Raw genomic sequence first — 19,210 nt, 5'->3', positions numbered from 1 at the left:
AGAGATTTCTTAAAGCATCTCTACTCGGAATACTTTTAGAATCTCATCTTTGGAGGTCTAAATTTACTTTTCGTAAGAAATTATGTCATGCATGCCATGCAAAATATTTTCATGTTTATGCACACATTTTATTCTCATTCAAAAATTTATTAATTGTTTTATTAATTTTAATTAAAATTTTGAAGAAAAAAAGGAATTTAATCATATTGAAAATTTTCTATAAATATTCCAATACGCTGGTAATATTTTAAAAAAATCTTCTCACCTAGAGATTTCTTAAAGCATCTCTACTCGGAATACTTTTAGAATCTCATCATTGGATTAAATTTTTTTCTTCCTATTTTATTACTTATATTTTTAATATATTCATCAATTTTTATTTATTATTCTTAAAAAAGAAAATCTTTACTGTATTGAAAAATTTTTTTATAAATACTCCAATACGCTGGTAGTATTTAAAAAAATCTTCTCACCTAGAGATTTCGTAGGCATCACTACTCGGAATACCTTTAAATCTCATTGTCGGATAAAAATTTTCTTTTCTTTCATTTTTTATCACTTTAGTATTATTATTAAATTTATTTTTATATAATTGTTTTTAAAGTTTATCTTAAAAATAAAAAAATTTAACTACAATTTCATCAATTAGTTTAACAAATATAAACATTTTAACATACATAAATATTAATAAAATAAAAAGTAAAAAATAAAAAAAATTTTTTTACCTGAACCGGACCGGTCAACGGTCCGGTCAACGCCCGGTTTGGTTCGACGGTTCGGTTCGGTCTGGATGGTCCAGTATCGGTTCGGTTCGGTCTGGGCGGTTCGGTTCCGGTTCGGTTCAGTCTGGGCGGTTCGGTTCTGGTCCAGTCAGACCGGTCAGATGCTGATGAAGGAAACGGGTCGCGGGTCGGGTGCGCAGACCCAGGGTCGGGTCGCGGGTGGACGCGCGGATCCTCCTTAGCTGAAACGGTGTCGTTTTGGCCCTATGCCCAAAACGACGTCGTTTTGCTTTTAATTTTTTCTATAAATAACTTGAAAAATTTTTTTTTGTTCATTTGGTCCTGTTTTCAGAAAAAAAACGAGAGAGAGAGCTCTGGGGGAGGGGTTCGGCCGATCGCCGTCCGGCCGTCGGATCGCCTTGTCGGCCGCCGCCTGGTCCACCGTCGGCGGTGGTCGCCGGTGATCGGAAAATGGTTAGAAGGTCACGAAGACTCCTCGAGATGCCCTCTTTCCAGATCCGATCTCCTTTTCACCGGAAGCAGCCCCGATCAGCGTAGATCGAGGTTCAAAGTTTCTGTTTTCAAGACTTTTTTCGTTTGTTTTGTTGAAACAAGATTGATGCAATTTTCTTTGCTTTTGCAGGTAGCTTCGGCGCTGGGTTCCTCCCTGCGGGGAGGACTGTGTTGTTTTTTTTTGTTTTGTGTAGATCTGTTTTCGGTTTGGGTGCTTTGGGGGGTTGCGTGAAACTGAGTTTTTTACGCGTAGGAATGGGGTCTGTCTGGGGTTGAATGGGGATTCCAGAGGGAGATTGAAGGGGATTTCAGCCAGCTCTTTTTTTTCTTTTTTCTTTTCGAAAAGGAAATGGCTGGAGATTTTTAAAGGCTTCAATTAGGGGAATCTAGGTTTCTGTAAGGTAGTTGGTTGGTGGCTGTAGGGTGACTGGTCGGGAGGCTGGTCGGGGGGCTGGTAGGGTAGTTGGTCGGGGGCTGGCGACAGCGGCGCCGTACCAACTCCCTGACTTCTATCTTATTCTGTTTCTTTTGTTTGTTTATTTTGTTTTTTTGTTTTGTTTATTAATAAAATGGTAGACCCGGACAAAATCAGTATCTACAGTTGCCCCTCTTTGCACATTACTGAGAATCAGTAATAGGGCAAAGACAAAGACAATGATTTTGTCCGAAAATAGATCGTGAATTTTTTTTATTTTTGTTTTTGAAAAAGCTCCTCTGCTCTCAGCAAAAGCTCAACAACTTTAAAATTCTCATCTTGAAAAAGTTCCTCTATTTTCAGTAGAGGCTCAACAACTTTAAAATTCTCATCTTGGAAAAGCTCCTCTGTTTTCCACAGAGGCTCCACAACTTTAAAATTCTCATCTTGAAAAGCTCCTCTCAGCAGAGGTTCCACAACTTTAAAAAATCTCATCTTGAAAAGCTCCTCTCAGCAGAGGTTCCACAACTTTAAAAATTCTCATCTTGGAAAAGCTCCTCTCAGCAGAGGCTCAACAACTTTAAAAATCTCATCTTGGAAAAGCTCCTCTCAGCAGAGGCTCAACAACTTTAAAATTTCTTCTTGAAAAAGCTCCTCTCAACAGAGGCTCCACAACTTTAAAATTCTCATCTTGAAAAGCTCCTCTCAGCAGAGGTTCCACAACTTTAAAAAATCTCATCTTGAAAAGCTCCTCTCAGCAGAGGTTCCACAACTTTAAAAATTCTCATCTTGGAAAAGCTCCTCTCAGCAGAGGCTCAACAACTTTAAAAATCTCATCTTGGAAAAGCTCCTCTCAGCAGAGGCTCAACAACTTTAAAATTTCTTCTTGAAAAAGCTCCTCTCAACAGAGGCTCCACAACTTTAAAATTCTCATCTTTTTCAAATTTGAGTTCTCATCTTTGAACAAGTAAATTTCTCTCTTTTGAATTCCTTTGTTTGATCATTGTCTTTACCAAAATCTTGTTTTTTTCATTACAAAATGGAAAATTTCTATCTTTGTTACAACTTCTCATGGATGCATGTACTGAGCGCTCATAATGCAATGCATGTAATGCAATCAAAATCATTCATTGTAGTAAAAAGGTTCTCGAAATCTCTTACTTTTGGCTTCTTTTATCAGAATTCTCATATGATCAATCTGTTATCAACATCTGACCATAATTTTTTCAAAAGTCTGCAACATCAATGTCTTGTCATGCTTTTCTCATCCTTTTTCATTTGCCTTTGTCAGCTTTAAAAGTAATGCTGAGATCTTTCATGTTTGTTTTTCTTTTTATCATTTTAAGTTCAAAACAAATAAAATGCAATCACATTTCTCTGATGGACAAAAATATTAGATAAGGATAAAGGAAAGGATAGGCATTATTTTCAATGGAAAGATAATGTATTTCATATGGCTGATAACAAGTGCATGTCAAAGTGTTTGAGTTAAAACAAAGGTGTCAAAAGAATGATCATAAGATAATCATGAACAAAATATTCTCAGATTCTTTCTCTAAAACTAAATCAGATGATTTCTTTGATCATTCAGAGTTCGTCAAACTACACTTGCCCCTGCATTGTGGGATCTCTCTCTCTTTTTTTTTTTTATGATGCTTTTATTTCACATCCAAGCCGCCTTTTCAGGTTTTCAACTTAGATAAGTCATCATTTTTTTCTTTTTTTTTTTAAGCAAAATATTTCTTCACAACATCTGAATTTATTGGGGTAGGCAAATCACCTCTGTCCATTTCTGCCAAAATCAATGCCCCACCAGAAAAGGCCTTTTTCACCACATACGGGCCTTTCCAATTTGGTGTCCATTTTCCCCGATTATCATGTTGATTTGGAAGGATTCTTTTTAGCACTAAGTCTCCTTCCTTAAAGCAACGGGGATGAGTTTTCTTATCATGTGCTCTCATCATCCTCTTTTGATATAATTGACCATGACAAAGTGCTGACAATCTTTTCTCTTCGATGAGGTTTAACTGCTCGTAGCGATTTCGAACCCATTCTGCTTCCTCTAACTCTACCTCCATCAAGACTCTAAGTGAGGGAATTTCCACTTCGACTGGTAGTACAGCTTCCATACCATATACCAAAGAGAACGGTGTGGCTCCAGTAGACGTTCTGACTGATGTTCTATAAGCATGCAAGGCAAAAGGCAATTTCTCATGCCAATCTTTGTAAGTTTCAGTCGTTTTCTCCAGGATTCTTTTGATATTCTTGTTCGCAGCCTCCACTGCCCCATTCATCTTCGGACGATATGGTGCCGAATTACGATGACGGATCTTGAACTGAGTGCATACTTCATTCATCATTTTGTTGTTCAAGTTTTTGGCATTATCAGAAATAATTGTCTCCGGAAGTCCATATCTGCATATTATCTCTCTTTTCATGAACTTACATACCACAGATCGGGTCACGCTAGCATATGATGCAGCTTCTACCCATTTGGTGAAGTAATCAATAATTACAAAAATGAATCTATGCCCATTCGAAGCTTTTGGAGTGATGGGACCAATAACATCCATGCCCCACATAGAGAACGGCCAAGGTGGAACTAGAACATGTAATGTTGATGGCGGAGCATGAATCTTGTCAGCATAAATCTGACATTTATGACATCTCTTAGCATAATCAATACAGTCTCTCTCTATTGTCAACCAATAATAGCCAGCCCTCATAATTTGTCTAGCCATCATATGACCATTTGCATGTGCCCCACAAACTCCATCATGCACTTCTTCAATAATCTTTTTTGCTTCAGCTGCATTTACACATCTTAAGAGCACTTGATCTCGACCTCTTTTGTAAAGGATATCTCCATCAATGAAGAAACTCATAGCCAATCTTCTGATAGTCCTCTTATCATTTTCAGTTGCATGTTCTGGGTATTGCTGGTTTTTAATGTATTGCATGATATCATGATACCATGGCTTCCCATCAATTTCTTTTTCAACACCTGAGCAATGTGCTGGAACATCTTTCACATCCAGCTTGATGGGTTGGATTTCAGTATTTGCATCTATTTTGATCATTGCAGCTAGAGTAGCCAGTGCATCAGCAATTTGGTTTTCCTCTCTAGGTAGATGCTCAAATTGAACTTCTTTAAATTGCTTAACCAACTCAGAGATATATTTATGGTACTGAATCAGCTTAGAGTCTCTTGTCTCCCATTCACCTCGTAACTGATAGATGACTAAAGCTGAATCTCCAAACACATCTAACACTTTGATCTTTTTTTCAATTGCTGCTTGTAGACCCATAACGCAGGCCTCATATTCAGCCACATTGTTTGTGCAATTAAAATTTAATCTGGCTGTGATGGGGTAATAATGTCCATCAGGAGATATCAAAATTGCCCCAATACCATGACCCAAAGCATTAGCAGCTCCATCAAAATACATCCTCCATGATTTTTCAACAGGTTTATTTTCTTCAATGGCCATCACATCCTCATCAGGAAAATCTAATTTCATTGGCTCATAATCTTCGGCTGCACGATCAGCAAGGAATTCAGCTATTGCACTCCCTTTAATAGCTTTTTGAGCCACATAAATGATATCATATTCTGAAAGCATAACTTGCCACCGTGCTATTCTTCCTGTCAATGAGGGCTTTTCGAAGATATACTTAATAGGATCCAGTTTTGCTATGAGCCAAGTAGTGTGATAAAGCATGTATTGTCTAAGCCTTCGAGCTGTCCAGGTTAATGCACAACACATTTTCTCTAATGGTGAATACTTTGACTCATAATCAGTGAACTTCTTACTCAAGTAGTAAATTGCTCGTTCTTTCTTATCAGTTTCATCTCTTTGCCCCAGCACACATCCCATTGAATTTTTATGCACTGTTAAGTACAAAATCAAAGGTTTTCTTGGCATTGGTGGCACCAACACAGGTGGATTTGACAAGTATTCTTTGATCTTATCAAAAGCTTCTTGACACTCATCATTCCATTCTCCAGGATCATGTTTTCTGAGAAGCTTGAAAATAGGATCACACTTATAAGTGAGTTGAGAGATGAAGCGAGCAATATAATTTAATCTCCCTAAGAAGCCTCGCACTTCTTTTGAAGTATGAGGAGGAGATAAGTTTTGGATGGCTTGTATCTTATCCGGGTCCACTTTGATTCCTTTTTCACTGACTACAAAGCCCAATAGTTTTCCTGATTTGGCTCCAAATGTACATTTGGCAGGATTCAACTTCAACTGAAATCTTCTCAACCTGTCGAACAGCTTTTTGAGATTGACTATATGATCCTCTCATTCACGAGATTTTACAATCATATCATCCACATACACTTCTATCTCTTTATGCATCATGTCATGAAAAAGAGTCACCATTGCTCTTTGATAAGTAGCACCAGCATTTTTCAACCCAAAAGGCATGACTTTGTAACAGAATGTTCCCCACATGGTCACAAATGTAGTTTTCTCCATATCATCTCGAGCCATCTTGATCTGATTATAGCCTGAGAAACCATCCATAAAGGAAAATGTGAAGTGCCTAGCAGTATTATCCACTAGAGTATCGATGTGAGGTAAAGGAAAGTTATCCTTGGGACTTGCTCTATTTAGATCTCGATAATCGACACACATTCTCACTTTTCCATCCTTCTTAGGAACTGGCACTATGTTGGCTACCCATTCAGGATATTTTGCCACTTCTAAAAATCCAGCATCGAATTGTTTCTTCACTTCCTCTTTAATTTTCAGTAGCATCTCTGGTTTCATGCGCCTTAGCTTTTGCTGCATCGGCTTACATCCTGGTTTTAAAGGTAACTTGTGCTCTACAATATCAGTGCTGAGTCCTGGCATATCCTGGTAAGTCCACGCGAACACATCTACATATTCTCGGAGTAACTCTTCTAGCTTCTTTCTTTCAACTGGTAAAAGAGATGTACCAATTTTGACCTCCCTTTTATTCTCACCATCTCCCAAATTTACTGATTCAGTAATTTCTTGGTGGGGTTCAATTGGCTTATCTTCATGTTCTATTAATTTTAACAAATCAAGAGGCAGTGTGTAGTTATCTGAATCTTCCTCATTATCAAGTTCATCAACATGAATTAAATTTTCAAAATCAAATCCGAGATTATTGCCATGATTATCTTCATGTTCATTGTTTGGGACCCTGCAAAAGGGTAAGATGAAGAAAATAAAATGGAATGGCAAGAAAATGTAGGAAAGAAAAGAATGAAAGGTAAAATGAAGATAATAGAAGAAATGTGGATGCATCTTCTAAGTCTTTTATTAAAATGACAAACATAAACACACCATAAAAGATCTCCTAATACTCGTAGAAAGTAATTAGGGATTTAAAGTTTCACATTACTTTTCCAAAGCTTTAAAAACAATAGGCAGCTCCGTAACTTTCCAATTATCCAGCTCAAAATCTGAAGGACAAGGGTACACGAACAGCTCTTCACTTCGACTCTTCTTTTCTCCATCCACCATTTGAATGGCCAGCTCTGAAAATTTTTCCATGAATCCTGCACTTGAGGCTCCCGGTAAATCTGAATAAATGTATCCTCCCGAGTGAAAAGAATCATAGAGATATGGAATGACTATGGGTTCTGACTCTGGTTCATATCCTTTAAGATTAGCTATCCTCTTATATCTTTTCTCATTCCCCATTCTTACTTTATCCCCTCTTGTTGGCTTATATCCCAAGCCAAACCTGTCTCTCTTTTCATATATGGCCGATGGCTTCGTGATTCCTTGCAGGTTCTTCCCAAGTCCGGCTTCAGGTTGCCATCCCATCTTGGTAAGCTGTCTGACTACCATTTTAGTAGTCGTAGATAAGTGTGGCGAATACAATTTAGATCCTTCAGCTATATATGTTGCATTGGTAATCTCGAAAGATCTATAAGAGCATTCTAAAGCTTCATCTGCCGATTCCACATAAGGAGTATTTATCGGTTGAGTTACCAATAAATCTTCTTCTCCTGCCACACATGTTAGCTTCCCTTCAACAATGAATTTGACTTTTTGATGTAATGAGGATGGGACAGCACCTGCCATATGGATCCACGGTCTACCCAATAAACAACTATATGAAAGAGAGATGTCCATGACTTGAAATTTCACGTTGAAAGTACATGGGCCAATCTGCAGTGGCACTTCTATATCTCCCAACACTTCTCTTCTGGTTCCATCAAAAGCTCTCACTATCATATGACTAGATTTCATATAAGATCCATCAACAGGGAGTTTTGCCAGAGTAGCCGCAGGCATAACATTGATGGATGAGCCATTATCAATCAAAACCTTAGCCATTATATGACTTTTACATTTCACAGTAATGTGAAGAGCCCTGATACTTCCTCTACCCTCAGGAGGAATCTCTTCATCATTGAAAGAGATATAGTTTGAAATCGTCAGATTACCAACAAGCTGTTCCACATATTCAACAGAAGCATTGTGAGACACATATGCTTGATTTAGCACCTTCAGTAAAGCATTACGGTGTGACTCTGAATTGAGCAATAATGACAATAGCGAAATTCTAGCTGGCATCTTGTTAAGCTGTTCTACCACGCTATACTCACTATGTTTTATTAGCTTCAAAAATTCACCTGCTTCACTCTCAGATACTGGCTTCTGACATTCTTTTTCTGGTGTTGCATCAAGATCACTCTGACTTTCATTTTCTTCCCCTACCTTGGCTTTCTCCTTTCTAGCTTTTTCTAGAGCCTCTGGGGTATAGCACCTGCCACTTCGGGTTATGCCTCCTACACCCGTTATATTAGCAGTATCTGGGTTGACTACGACACCATAATCGTACTTCCAAGGTACTGCTTTATCATTCTGATATGAAAAAGGGGCAGGAACTTTAATTGTCACCACTGGTCGAGAGACGAGTTTTTCTAGCTTCGATGTTGGCTTCTCATCATAATAGATAGTTACTGGTCTACGCCCAAACTTATTCTTTGAATCAATGGTAGACACTTTCACCAACTCTTCTCTCTCTTGGTAAAACTCTATTCGACCTTCATCCATCAATTTTTGCACCTCTTGACGAAATTGGTGACAATTCTCGATAGAATGCCCCAGAACATCTCTGTGATAAGTGCAGCTTTCAGTTGAGTTTATCATTTCAGAGTAATTTTGAGGTTCTATTGGCTTCAACATGTCAGTTTTGACCAATACTTCGAACACCTTAGCCATAGGAGTTTGGACCTCCTCTATTCTTCTTTTCACATAACTTGTTTGCCCATCAATCAAAGCATTTATTGATGGTTTGGTATGATTTGGTAGAGGGTTTCCATTGACATTTGGAGTCCTTTGTTGGCTGGTATCAAAATTTAATACTCCTTCATTGATTAACCCCTGCACTTTACGCTTCCAAGCAGTACAGTTCTCAGTGGAATGACCTGGATTCCCATAATGATAATCACAATGTGCATTGGGGTCATACCATTTGGGAAACGGAGGTTTCATAGGTTCAATGATAACAGGAGCAAGCAGATGTTTCTCAACAAGTTGAGGATACAGATCTGTATATGTCATGGGAATGGGATCGAAAGTGAATTTTTCTTGGATATTTCTTGGGGCTCGTGGACTACTATTAGGTCTCCAGTCTGGTCTTGTAGGTACAACAGGACGGTTATAGGAATAAGTGGGTGTTCGAAAGGATGGTTGAAAATGAGGTGAATAAGCTGGTTGTGGTAATGACTGGTATGGTTGATGTGAATGAGGGATGGATGTAACATGGTTTACAGAAGGGTAATGGGTCTGGTATACTGGTGTAGGATAAGGTGTGAAACCTCTGAATTGTTGCCCCATATAGTTCACTGCTGGAGCTTCATTCTCCTTCTTTCTAGGAGCTCCACCTTTCTTTACTCCACTTGTCTCTCCCGTATCGAGCTTACCATTTTTTATGGCATTTTCAATGATCTCACCGGATATCACCATATCGACAAAATTCTTGGTTGCATTACCTATCAATCTTTCATAATACGGTGCTTTCAAGGTATTCACAAATAAAACAATTGTTTCTTTCTCAGTGAGAGGGGGTTGAACTTATGCAGCCACGTCTCTCCATCTTTGTGCATACTCCTTAAAGTTTTCAGTTACTTTCTTTTCCATGCTTTGAAGAGACAGACGATCTGGAACCATATCCGTGACATGCCGATATTGTGTAAGGAATGCCTTTGTAAGCTCTTGCCAAGAACGAATATGAGTCCTATCTAGCTGGACATACCACCTAGCTGCAGAACCCGTAAGACTATCTTGAAAAATGTGCATTAACAACTTCTCATCTCGAGCATATGCTGCCATCTTTCGACAATACATGGTGATATGGGTCATTGGGCATTTTGTACCATCATATTTTTCAAATTCAGGGACCTTGAATTTAGGTGGAATTACCACATCTGGAACTAAACAAAGATCAGCTGCATCTGTGGAGCCATAAAAATTCATTCCCTCTACAGCCCTAAGCCTTTCCTCCAATATCTTCATCTTCTCCCGGGCACTGGTATCTTCTACTTTTTCAGGTGTCTGCATCCCTAGCTTTTCTCTTTCCTTGGGATCATCTAAATCAGGAACTAAGATTGGCTCAGGTGGTTTTTCCATCATAATGGGATTAACAAAATTCTGAAATTGTCCTGGAGCAGGTGTGGATGTCATTCCTGGATAAGGATTAGGATATCCACCAGGAGTAAAAATTGGTACTCTAGTTCCTTGTGAAGGTTGGTTCAGTCGTGGCTCAAACCCTGGAGGATAGACAGGATCTACCATATCTGGCGATTGTTCTTGAAAGCTAGGATTTTCTTCCACTGTTTTTCCTTTGTCAAGTTTCTTGAGCATATCCATTATTATACTAAGATCTCCTTTTAGTTCTTCTTGAGCTTTTTCAATTCTCTCAAATCGACTGGCCTGTTCTTGCTCCATGATTCTTGTCTGTGTCCTGGTATTGTATGAATGACGAGTAGGTTGGGCCGAAATTTTTGATGGGCGAGCTATTCTTGAACCTTTATTACCACAAAATTTTTTTATTTTGAAAAAGAAAAGAAAAAAATAAAATTAGAATGCTATGTGTTAAAAATTTTACTTTATGAAAAATGATGTATATGATGCATGAATGCAAGTGAGAGATATTTGTTCTTGAACGAATTTCAACATTAGAAATTTTTATTGATCTCATACAACTTTTATTACATAGGATTTATCATCCTAGAGTTATATCCATAAAAGCATTTGACTTGCTCATTATGGTCCTTCACCTCATCTAGAAAGTTCACTAGGCACTGTCCATATTCTCCTATGGGATTGACTTCTCTTCTTAATGCTTCTACCTTTTCAACCATCTCCCATGCTTTCCTCACTGCCTTGCAAACTTGATTAGTCAAGTGCTTTATGTACTGTTGCCTCCCTAAACTTTCTGCCTTCCATCTCATATAAGCATCCCTTTCTGAATCACATGTGAAGATCCAATCTTTTTCCCTTCTATGCCACTCATCTATCATTGCTGAAATATGACTTTTGTGGTCTTGCAGTTGTAGCTCTAACCCTTGGATCACCTGGTGAAGCGATTCTTTTTCATTCAATACTTCGAAGTGCTTTTTTCTTTCTTCTGCGAGCATGACTTTTAATCTTTTCTTTTCATTTTGGCATTCCACCAATCTTGCTGAGGTTGTAGAGTATAATCCCTTCCAATTCTGACATTCTTGAGAAATTCTGGTGGTCTCCTCTTGCTTTTCTTGAGCTTTGCCCTTCCATTGGTTTATTCCCTCTCGGAGCTTATCCATTTCACGTTGTCGGCCAAGGTAAGACTTGGTAACTAGTAACCTCTTATTTTCTTGATGTAAATCTTTCAAGTCACTATTAGCCAAATCTCGCTCTTTTATGACTTTTTCTAATATGCTCCCTTGTATCTCCGCTTCATATCTTAATTGCCCTACTTTTTCACGAAGTCTCAAATTTTCTCTTCTTATTTCTTCTTTTTCAGCTTCTAATTCTTTCTTAACAAGCTCAACTTCTGATAATTGCACCTCTTCTGAAAGATTAACCAATTGATATGAGCTATCATCAGGAGGGAGTACTATGTCTCTAGGCCGCATTGCTTTCCAAATCTGATAATCAGAAGTGACTTTATCGATGAGAGGCCCTAACCTCATTCTTTGTGTTCTCTTCCATGCTTGGATCAACTGCTCCGAAGTTCTTGATGGATTTGATTCCCCATAAATGAATTCTACTTGGACCAGGCCATGAGTAGCAGGAACAAACTGTTTTGCACCAAATTGCCTAAGTGCCATCAATGGAGCATAACTTACAACACCCCATAGCCCTAATAACGGAATCCATGGCTCATTTCCTCCACGATACAACAAGGGCACACGAGGCATCCAAGGCACCATCCATTCGATTTCATCCCCAGTAATCCTTCGTAAGAAAAGGACCCATTCTTCCTTAGTCTTTAATGTCGGCCATTGGCTTTTGCAAAACTCTTCGAGTGGTGCTTTATTTCGAAGATATGGTTTCGAAAATGCACTTTTCCCACATTTGAAATGACTTCTGACCCATACGTATAATAGAGATGCACATCCTATGAATCGACCTTTCCCATTTCGTCGACAAAAATTCAATGACCTGATGGTTTCGGCTAGGACTGCTGGAGCGGGATTAATTGTTTGGGTTTTAATTTGCTCGAAAAAGTCTACCACAGTTATCTCAATGTAACCCAAAGTCTTTGGAAAGATTACCATGCCATACAATGCTAGAGCAAACACATCCATACCTTGATCATTATCCAAATGCTCCTGAATGAAATTTCGAAGAAAGTCCCAACGAATGCCGAGATGTTTACCTTTAGACTTCACAAAGGAATCAATGGTTTCTACTTTAACCTCCATAAGCTTGGCTAACTTTTTACGATAACCTGATTTTGGCTTTCGGGTAAATACTTTATCTGGACATTGTAATTCTATCCCGAGCAAAATCGAATACTCCTCGATGGTTGGCACCAAATCTTCCTGATTAAAAGTGAAGCATCTATAGGATGGATCCCAAAACTGTATAGCTGCTTTGACCAGCTGTTCATCAACCACTACTGAAATGAGAGATGCAATCTGCCCATACTTTTTGCAAAAGCTTTCTTTTTTTCCTTCACTTAACTGACCCCAGATAGCAGCTAACTCTTTTAAATCATTCTGTGCGAGATCTAAATGCACTTTTTCGGGTAACTCAGACATATAACTGGTATGCAAACAATCTCCGTTCTTTTGTTGAGCCTCTTTCGACCAAACATGTACTTCATTATACGACTCACATGGCACACTGACTGAGGATGAGCAAATCTGTAGTTCTATGGGATCCATGAAAACTTCTTGGGAGAAATGTCCTTGAGCAAATATCTCGATGCAAAACTGTATGATATGATTAATGTAACAAAATTGAGTTAGTGTGAGGATGTGATTTTAAAAAAAATTTGTTTTTTTTTTTTTTAGAGATTTTTTTGTTTGTTTTGTTTTGTTTTGTATTATACACAACTTTTATTCTTGGATATTTTTTACAAGAAAGTGGATGGAGCTCTACATAAGGCTGGTTTCCTAGGCTTATTATATGCTGGGTTTGGATTGACAGGGTCTAAAGGTTCCCAAATTGTTCCTCACTGTCGTCCATATTGGACTAGTAAGGCATCCCGATCCTCACCCATTACAGGCTACTAACGGAAAAGGTTCAATTCGAGTGGAAGTATTTCGCTTGCCATTGCGGAGGTTATCACCTCACGAGAGCAATAGGTACTTTACTTCCTTCTATAAAGGACGAAGCCCGGGTATAGAGCTCATGTATGAGATGCATCGTGCCATTGTGTGCAAATATATCCTAATTTATTGAAAGCAATATATATACAAAAAATAAAACATAAGAGGCATAATAAGAGAAATGTGTGTGAATTTTTTTGCTTTTTATTTTTGATTTGTTTGGTTTTGTTTTGTTTTACTAAAAATGAAGAATAAAAAATTAAGAATTTGATTAAGACTATTTAAATCAAAATTTAAGGATAACAAGTAGTTAATTTTGGCTTGACTCTCAAAAACAAAATGCGTCCCCAGCGGAGTCGCCAAGCTGTCGTAACGGTTTTGCGTCCGCCCGACGAATTTGGAAACGAAATAAAAAAAACGGAGTCGCCACCAATCTTTTTTGGCTAGGTGCGATTGGCCACCTATTAAAACATACCTTTTTAATGAAATCTTAAAATTAATTAAAATTTATTAAAAAGATAATTTTACGGTCTGCGAAACAGTCTGAGTTCGGGAGTCGGTTACGCGTGAGGAAGGATTAGCACCCCCACAACGCCCGTTAAAAACAGTACCAATTAACGTGTTATCCTTTGATTTTAATACAAACAGTCTTATTTTCAATATTAAAAAAATAATTTTCTTGATTTTTATTTATTAAAAATTATTCTCGAGAAAATAAATCAAAACCTTTTTATTGAAATAATTCTTAAAATGTTCCAGTACGTTGGTAACATTAAAAGAACTCTTTCTCACCTAGAGATTTCTTAAAGCATCTCTACTCGGAATACTTTTAGAATCTCATCTTTGGAGGCTCGAATTTATTTTTCGTAAGAAAATGTCATGTTAAAAAAATTTATTCTCGAGAAAAATAAATTAAAACCTTTTTATTGAAATAATTCTTAAAATGTTCCAGTACGTTGGTAACATTAAAAGAATTCTTTCTCACCTAGAGATTTCTTAAAGCATCTCTACTCGGAATACTTTTAGAATCTCATCTTTGGAGGTCTAAATTTACTTTTCGTAAGAAATTATGTCATGCATGCCATGCAAAATATTTTCATGTTTATGCACACATTTTATTCTCATTCAAAAATTTATTAATTATTTTATTAATTTTAATTAAAATTTTGAAGAAAAAAAGGAATTTAATCATATTGAAAATTTTCTATAAATATTCCAATACGCTGGTAATATTTTAAAAAAATCTTCTCACCTAGAGATTTCTTAAAGCATCTCTACTCGGAATACTTTTAGAATCTCATCATTGGATTAAATTTTTTTCTTCCTATTTTATTACTTATATTTTTAATATATTCATCAATTTTTATTTATTATTCTTAAAAAAGAAAATCTTTACTGTATTGAAAATTTTTTTTATAAATACTCCAATACGCTGGTAGTATTTAAAAAAATCTTCTCACCTAGAGATTTCGTAGGCATCACTACTCGGAATACCTTTAAATCTCATCGTCGGATAAAAATTTTCTTTTCTTTCATTTTTTATCACTTTACTATTATTATTAAATTTATTTTTATATAATTGTTTTTAAAGTTTATCTTAAAAATAAAAAAATTTAACTACAATTTCATCAATTAGTTTAACAAATATAAACATTTTAACATACATAAATATTAATAAAATAAAAAGTAAAAAATAAAAAAAAATTTTTACCTGAACCGGACCGGTCAACGCCCGGTTTGGTTCGACGGCTCGGTTCGGCTAAGGAGGATCCGCGCGTCCACCCGCGACCCGACCCTGGGTCCGCGCACCCGACCCGCGACCCGTTTCCTTCATCAGCATCTGACCGGTCTGACTGGACTAGAACCGAACCGCCCAGACCGAACCGAACCGGAACCGAACCGCCCAGACCGAACCGAACCGGTACTGGACCGTCCAGACCGAACCGAACCGTCGAACCAAACCGGGCGTTGACCGGACCGTTGACCGGTCCGGTTCAGGTAAAAAATTTTTTTTTATTTTTTACTTTTTATTTTATTAATATTTATGTATGTTAAAATGTTTATATTTGTTAAACTAATTGATGAAATTGTAGTTAAATTTTTTTATTTTTAAGATAAACTTTAAAAACAATTATATAAAAATAAATTTAATAATAATACTAAAGTGATAAAAAATGAAAGAAAAGAAAATTTTTATCCGACGATGAGATTTAAAGGTATTCCGAGTAGTGATGCCTACGAAATCTCTAGGTGAGAAGATTTTTTTAAATACTACCAGCGTATTGGAGTATTTATAAAAAAATTTTTCAATACAGTAAAGATTTTCTTTTTTAAGAATAATAAATAAAAATTGATGAATATATTAAAAATATAAGTAATAAAATAGGAAGAAAAAAATTTAATCCAATGATGAGATTCTAAAAGTATTCCGAGTAGAGATGCTTTAAGAAATCTCTAGGTGAGAAGATTTTTTTAAAATATTACCAGCGTATTGGAATATTTATAGAAAATTTTCAATATGATTAAATTCCTTTTTTTCTTCAAAATTTTAATTAAAATTAATAAAATAATTAATAAATTTTTGAATGAGAATAAAATGTGTGCATAAACATGAAAATATTTTGCATGGCATGCATGACATAATTTCTTACGAAAAGTAAATTTAGACCTCCAAAGATGAGATTCTAAAAGTATTCCGAGTAGAGATGCTTTAAGAAATCTCTAGGTGAGAAAGAATTCTTTTAATGTTACCAACGTACTGGAACATTTTAAGAATTATTTCAATAAAAAGGTTTTAATTTATTTTTCTCGAGAATAAATTTTTTTAACATGACATTTTCTTACGAAAAATAAATTCGAGCCTCCAAAGATGAGATTCTAAAAGTATTCCGAGTAGAGATGCTTTAAGAAATCTCTAGGTGAGAAAGAGTTCTTTTAATGTTACCAACGTACTGGAACATTTTAAGAATTATTTCAATAAAAAAGTTTTGATTTATTTTCTCGAGAATAATTTTTAATAAATAAAAATCAAGAAAATTATTTTTTTAATATTGAAAATAAGACTGTTTGTATTAAAATCAAAGGATAACACGTTAATTGGTACCGTTTTTAACGGGCGTTGTGGAGGTGCTAATCCTTCCTCACGCGTAACCGACTCCCGAACTCAGACTGTTTCGCAGACCGTAAAATTATCTTTTTAATAAATTTTAATTAATTTTAAGATTTCATTAAAAAGGTATGTTTTAATAGGTGGCCAATCGCACCTAGCCAAAAAAGATTGGTGGCGACTCCGTTTTTTTTATTTCGTTTCTAAATTCGTCGGGCGGACGCAAAACCGTTACGACACATCGTATTTATACTAGTGAGTGAACCTACAAAATCATGAGAAAAAAAATTAGATTGAGGTAAAGATTAAGGAAAACCTAGAAAAACGTCTGCCTTACTATAAAAAAAAAGAAATGTGTTCACATTATGCGTTAAACGAGCATTTAAAAGAGAGTATCTAGCAGGTAGTAGTATGTAGGGCGCATTAATCCTTTAGTTCAAGATGGCTTTATCCGTTCCAATTAGAAACGAGACATGACATATTTGGATTTTGGGTCTCCATGGTCAGAACTTTGACTGAGACTGATGAGAGTGACAGGTACCCTACCTCTTTTGAAAAAGGCTCAGTTCATGCATCAATTGACTTCAATTTTTTTGTGATATATATATATATATATATATATATATATATAAGGAAACCTTGTGCTCCAATTTGAGGGTTTAAAAAAGTAAGGACCAATAAGAGATAGGAACTAGTAAGTCTTCCTGACGGGCAGCAGAAGCAGCAGAGAGAGTTTAATCTCTTCACGCTTATTTGTGTGAAAAAGCTAAAGGCTGGTGATTCGATTGAAACTTGAAAGAAAGAAAGAACGAGTATCAGAAGCTTTCTGCTAAATTCCATTCGCGACGAACGAATGAAATGAAATGACAGCAAACCAAAACCTTTGGTTTGCACTTTGCATTTTGCATTTTGCATTTGCCACGTTTGTCCTTGTCACATGCTTAGTCTCCCATGACTTTTCGTACGCGTAAGTTTGTGATTTGACTAGGCTGTTTCTCGCAAAAATTAAGAAAAAAAAAAGGAAAGAAATTTCTATTACGGAATTTTGTCAGAATAGGATACTGATACGGTGAATCTTTATGTAAGGAGCGGTGACCACCTCATTTCATTCATTCACTCATCCAATCAGCTAGCTTTAATGTCAGCATGTGCAGAATCAAGAGATTGAATTCGATGGCAACAGTATTCCGTCCTTCCTAGATCCTTGCCTATGTATTATATTCTTCCTTCTCTTCTACAACTCCTACCCTCCGTCAGTTGCTCCCTTACCCAAAAAAAAAAAAACACCCTCTTTCCTCTATTCTCATTTGTACCGTGAAGAATTTTAGATGATGCTTTTCTCGGGGAAATTTTTAATTAATTAATAAAAATATTTAATTAATTAATTAATAAATTTATAACTTAAATATCATATTAAACTTTTTTAAAAATTTAAATATCATATTAAATATTTTATTATAATTTAGATATAATTCATAATATTATCCCTTCATTTTATTTAAAAATATCATCCATTTTAACTATAAATTTCATTATAATTTATTATCATTTCATAATTTTTAATTTTAAAAACATTATTTTTTTCATGACTTACGAATTTATTTTAAATTTATCCATCTGTCAACATGATATCAAACTTTGAACAATTTGCATCTTTATCCCTAACCGTGTATCAAATTTAGTAATATTTCATTCAAATTCTAACAGTATATTGATGAGTGAATAATTGAAACAAAAATAAAAAGGTGAAGAAATTGAGTTAATTAGATTATGAATACAAATGAAACGTTATGAAAAGATTTTAAGACTGGCAATGTAATTAACTCTCGATTTTAGCAGAGTCTTTAAAATTAAACATTTAAAAAACAAATATAAGATGCTTGCATCAGAAATTTGGTTTAAAATCTCCAAAATTCTCCGAAGGGCCCCCATTTTTTTGTTTTGTATGTTTTAATTAGCTACATAATATGTAAACTTCCATTGAGTGCATCAGCGTAGTGAATTTCATCTCAGCAATAACGCAAAAGAGGTCCAAGCAACTAAAGACGCTATTATTGCTCTCTCCTTTTTTTTTTTTAATTTTCTTTTTATTTTTGGCTATAATTCACGTCGATACCAAGGCCAGGTTGGGATAATCATTTTATGGTCGTGTTGTGCAAAAACCAATTCGAAATTACTGTGTGAAGTTTCATTGGAATGGATGCATTTTGAAAGGGAAGAAAAATTGTTTCAGTACCCTGTTTCTTCATTTTTTTTTCCAAAGAAAATGCCAATCACCTCTTTTAATTTTTGGCAGAAGCCAATCATCTCTTTACTTAATTAAGTTACTAATTTCCCCACAATTATGGGAAAATACTATTACTTTTCCTCTATCATTTTAGTTATGGTTTTATTAAAGGCTATGACAGTACTTGGGACTTTATATTTGTCAAAGAACCATATTTAACTATTCCCATTCCTTTACCTAAAAAAGGAGGAAAACAAATACATATTCCCACTCCAAACCCCTTCCGTTGTAACTAGCTTAGAATTGTCTAAAAAATGGATGTGACTCCACTTTTGAAGTGGTCATTTCCTTCTTTTCCTTGAATTGACTACACCATTGAAACTTCTTCAGGGTTCAGGGAGCAATCGACTTGATTTGCTAATAGAAAGTGAAATATTTTATTAATTGATAATAACCAAATAAGAAAAGATAG

General features: G+C 35.9%; 1 protein-coding gene across 1 annotated transcript; it reads right to left on the bottom strand.

The window, feature by feature from the left end:
- Window positions 1–3,377: 3,377 nt before the first annotated feature.
- On the bottom strand, window positions 3,378–10,896 carry LOC111274201 (uncharacterized). Its single transcript, XM_089760386.1, is given in 2 exon segments — window positions 3,378–6,845; window positions 7,029–10,896. Coding segments are annotated over 2 exon segments (7,032 nt in total). The 5' UTR covers window positions 10,593–10,896.
- Window positions 10,897–19,210: the final 8,314 nt, after the last annotated feature.

This window comes from Durio zibethinus, chromosome 5, assembly GCF_047325235.1.
Source record: "Durio zibethinus cultivar Kanyao isolate XHJ-2024 chromosome 5, ASM4732523v1, whole genome shotgun sequence".
NCBI classification, from domain to species: domain Eukaryota; kingdom Viridiplantae; phylum Streptophyta; class Magnoliopsida; order Malvales; family Malvaceae; genus Durio; species Durio zibethinus.
The sequence above is the reverse complement of the archived record's forward strand: the minus strand, read 5'-3'. Positions and strand labels throughout refer to the sequence as shown.